General features: G+C 49.2%; 1 protein-coding gene across 1 annotated transcript in view; it reads right to left on the bottom strand.

Moving 5' to 3' along the window:
• Window positions 1-3394, bottom strand: part of LOC107301782 (ubiquitin carboxyl-terminal hydrolase 19-like) — a gene marked incomplete at its 5' end in the record, with an annotated part of 11374 nt that extends 7980 nt beyond the window's left edge. Inside the window, 5 exons of the mRNA XM_015830963.1 lie at window positions 328-438; window positions 1340-1740; window positions 1930-2067; window positions 2211-2329; window positions 3254-3394. Coding sequence (XP_015686449.1) covers window positions 328-438; window positions 1340-1740; window positions 1930-2067; window positions 2211-2329; window positions 3254-3394 — 910 coding nt within the window. The remainder of the gene's footprint in view (window positions 1-327; window positions 439-1339; window positions 1741-1929; window positions 2068-2210; window positions 2330-3253) is intronic.
• Between the last annotated feature and the right edge of the window lie 492 nt (window positions 3395-3886).

The following is a 3886-nucleotide window of genomic DNA, read 5'->3' as shown; positions in this document are numbered from 1 at the left end:
CCTTCCTTCCTTCCTTCCTTCCTTCCTTCCTGCTTTCCTTCCTTCCTTCCTTCCTTCCTTCCTTCCTTCCTTCCTTCCTTCCTGCTTTCCTTCCTTCCTTCCTTCCTTCCTGCCTTCCTTCCTTCCTTCCTTCCTTCCTTCCTTCCTTCCTTCCTTCCTTCACTTTCCAATGGTTCAATGGCAGCTTCCCTTGGCTCAGGAGACCAGATCTATCTATAGATAATACTCTATGCCTGAATCTGCATGGTTCTATCTGACATGTCCCAGTCAAACATTAAAGTTGTCATTGTCTTGGGAACATTAAGCTCTTTTAATCTGAACTCTCACCTTTATCCTCTAGTTTCTGCTCCTTGCTGGTTGCATCAATTTTATTGATGTAAAACTGAGTAACTTGAGAACTCAGTCCTTCGGCTGGATGCTGGTAACCCAGAATGGCAGCTATAGGTTGGAGAGAGAGAGGGGGAGAGAGAGTCAGCGACATAGCACAGCTAGCCAGCTTTTCTTTTTCCTGATCAAAACTCAAAATCCCCTTCTTGCAGCCTGAGAAGCCGATAAATAGAAAACAGCCTTGTTCAGCATGCCTCAGCTATGAGGAACCACACAAAATACTCAATGGCTCTGCCACAGAATCATTATTCCTCATCATTCACTCTGAGCTCTGCCACTCAGCTGTAATTCAGCCCCCCGAAGCGTACTTGGAATAAACTGTTCTCCGGATCCCAACCCTCCACGTCACGCTTCAAAAGAAGATGTACCAAAGAACCAAAGAAAACACAACAATACAAACAGCTGATGATACTGATTTCACATTTGGTTCCTTGAAAGAGTTAAGTGTAGGAGTCACACAGATTATTACCCGTATTACCTCCACAGAGATACATAAAGAAGGAATACAAGATAAAGCTGGTGTCAAAGCAGATCTAAGCATAATGTCAAATGTCTGATTAACGAAACACTAAAAAGGACTTTCAGGCATATTTTCTCCTAAAAGCATTTATTAATGTTACAGATACGTCAGCACAATATGGATGAATGCTTAGATCTGCTTCTCTTCCTTACGCATAACATTCCACTCCCTTATTGTAGGGTCATGGTTCACATCTTCCAATCAACTTGGAAGATGTGATTTACTTCTGGTTTCTTTCTCCCTGGCTATCCTTATGCTCCTCCCTCTTTCTTGGTTGCTGGTTTAACTATATAAATACCAGACAGTTCTGCACATTGTCAAAGCAAGAATATACAGTATTTGCAGCGTTGACATCTGGGCTGAAAAACCGTCAAGATTCCCTTGACATGCACCTTTCAACCAAAGGATGGCAGAGAAATCTGGGTTACTCACCTTCTGGCCTGGGGATTCTTTCATAGGGTAGCTCCCGTTCCATACAGCCCTCGAGCTGTGATTCTGCCGATGGCTCAGCGTAGCCTGAATCTAAGCTTAGGTCTGAGTTTCTCCCCGTGGGGACCTTGCTTCGGACTGTGCTGGCATCCCCTAATTCAGGCTGCAGCTCGGGGGCGGAGAGAGACGGCTGGGGCTCCTGCAAGAGGTGTGGGGCCCTTGCTCCCTCCCCAGGTTCCAGGGCGCTCGTTTCAACGGTAGCGGTGGCGGCGGCAGCAGACCCAACGGTAGCGCAGCTGTTCCTGACGGGAGGCTCTTGTTTTTCTGCAGACAGAAGAGGCAGGCCTTGCTCGGATGGCACCCTGCCCACCTGGAAAGGTGGTTGGAATACACTGACTGAGTACCTGAGAAGGAGCAGTAGAAGCAGCTGATCAGAAGGCAGTCTTACAACACCTCCCTCCCTCTCCTCTCCTTTCCCCTCTCAAAGCAACTGTTCCTCCAAAGGCAAGGAGCCCAGTCTAGCCCAAGCCTACAAATGAGCCAGACAGGCACCAATGCCCAAGAACACTGCCGGCACCGAGATATATTTTTACCTTGCGTAGCCTTCCAAAAGTTGAACTAATCGTGCGTAGGTGAGGCGGGACTCGGGTATGCTGACAAGAAAGGGGAAGCCAATATTCTCAGGGCGGCACAAGGTTTTGTGGTTGGACCAGTGCGTTCTCTGACACACTCTGAAAACAAAGAGGCAACAAGTCTCCCATGGGGAAAACTAACGACTCTCTTCCCGTTCCCAGGCAGTTCTCCCCCCCCCCGCCGCAAAAAAAAGGGGAGTCTCTGGTTTTGAGAGAAAGCAAGGGGGGGGGGGCTAACTCACACATTGCAATAGCCAACCCGATAGCACCGAGTGCAGCGCTTCAGCTTCTCTTCCTCCGACTGCTGCTTTTTCTGACAGGCGGCGCATTTGGTGATGGGGATGCTGGTCACCTGAGGGCGCTAAGAGAAGATCCCCCCCCACTTGATAAGTCAAAACACAGGCAGTCCTCAAGCCATCATCCAGGAACCGTTTGAAGTTACGGTGGCGCTGAATGAAGGGACTTGTGAACAAAATTCACCAGGCACCTGGTTTCCACGTGACCACTTCCCGCCTCTCGCGGTCACGTGAACGCCAATTGCGACCTGCCCTGCCAGCTTCTCACAAGCAAAGGCAGCGGGGAAGGTTGCAAATCGCTTGGGTAACTCTCCCCTGCCTTTCTTCACTCACTTGCATCACACCCTCCTTGCCCCCTTCACTCACAGGCATCCTGCAACCTCTTTCCCCAGCCTTCCTGTGCTTGCACCTGCACACAGACACGCACACACAAGCACGTAGACACCAGCGCTCTCCTTCCCAGGTTACTCTGGGCTTGCACACGAGTGTCACCCCACGTCCCCTTTCCCTGGCTTCTCCGTGCTCGCACTCATCCCACATCCTCCTTCCAAAGCTTTCTGCACTTGCGCATTCACATGCATCCACCAGTGTCCTCTTTCCCTGGCTTTCCCGTATGCTACACTGCAGCAACTTATTTTCCCAACACATGTGTAGCCTAGACTGGGCTTCCCTAACCCCCTGCCCCCACCACCCGTGCTCCTTACCTGGTCTCCTCCCATCCCCCATGTTGTCTGTTACCTTGACAACTGGGATTGTCTGAAGGCTGAGTGACTGTGCTTTATGACTGCATTGCTTGGCAATGGCAATCCTGGGTCTCAATTCCAATTGTAATTCAAGGATGACCTGTACGAGCTTGGCAGGAAGGGATCTGCGATGACCTCAACCCTCCTGTGCAAGTTTGAGCATTTGAAGGAGCTTGTTCTTGGGCTGGTTCAAAAGCTGCAACCTCCCCTGCCTTCTCTGACTTACGTTCTACTGAGGCCACTCACTTGTTGGACCTGCAGCTCCACCACCCTCTCCTTAGCCAGCTCTGGAGAGAGCACCTCAAAGCACAGCAGAAGATCTGTGGGGGAGACGGCATCCAACGACTGGGAAGGCAGGAACATACGGTGGAAGCGATTCTTGATCACCTGAGATCAACGAGAAAAGAATGGGAGTCATGCCTCTGGGAAAATGCCGGCCGTTTTCACCAAACTGTTTGCCGGAAAACTTGGCCATCACAAGAGGTTGTACGGGTAATACCGTAGATGGCTGCACAGAAGACCCCTTAAAGGTTGTAAACCACCCAGTCACTCAGACAGTGAGAGGAGCAGTGTATAAACTTGATTAAATAATTAAAAAAATAAAAGTGAAAGTATAACCACAGCCACTACCATAAAAAAAAATAATCCTCAAATGCTGTGGTTGCTCTAAACCAGGGCTTTTCAACCTTTTCACCCATTGTACCACTTTTAGGATATGGCAACATCCAAGTACCACCAGTCGCCTAGCAAGGTGTCAAAAACTTGATGACCAAAAAAAAAAAAAAAGGAAAAAAAGTGATAAAGTACAGGTAGTCCTCGACTTACAACAGTTCGCTTAGTGACTGTTCGAAGTTACAATGGCACTGAAAAAAGTGCCCC

Source organism: Protobothrops mucrosquamatus, unplaced genomic scaffold, assembly GCF_001527695.2.
Source record: "Protobothrops mucrosquamatus isolate PMUCROS unplaced genomic scaffold, P.Mucros_1.0 scaffold16575, whole genome shotgun sequence".
NCBI classification, from domain to species: domain Eukaryota; kingdom Metazoa; phylum Chordata; class Lepidosauria; order Squamata; family Viperidae; genus Protobothrops; species Protobothrops mucrosquamatus.
This window is presented reverse-complemented; position numbering and strand designations above follow the sequence as displayed.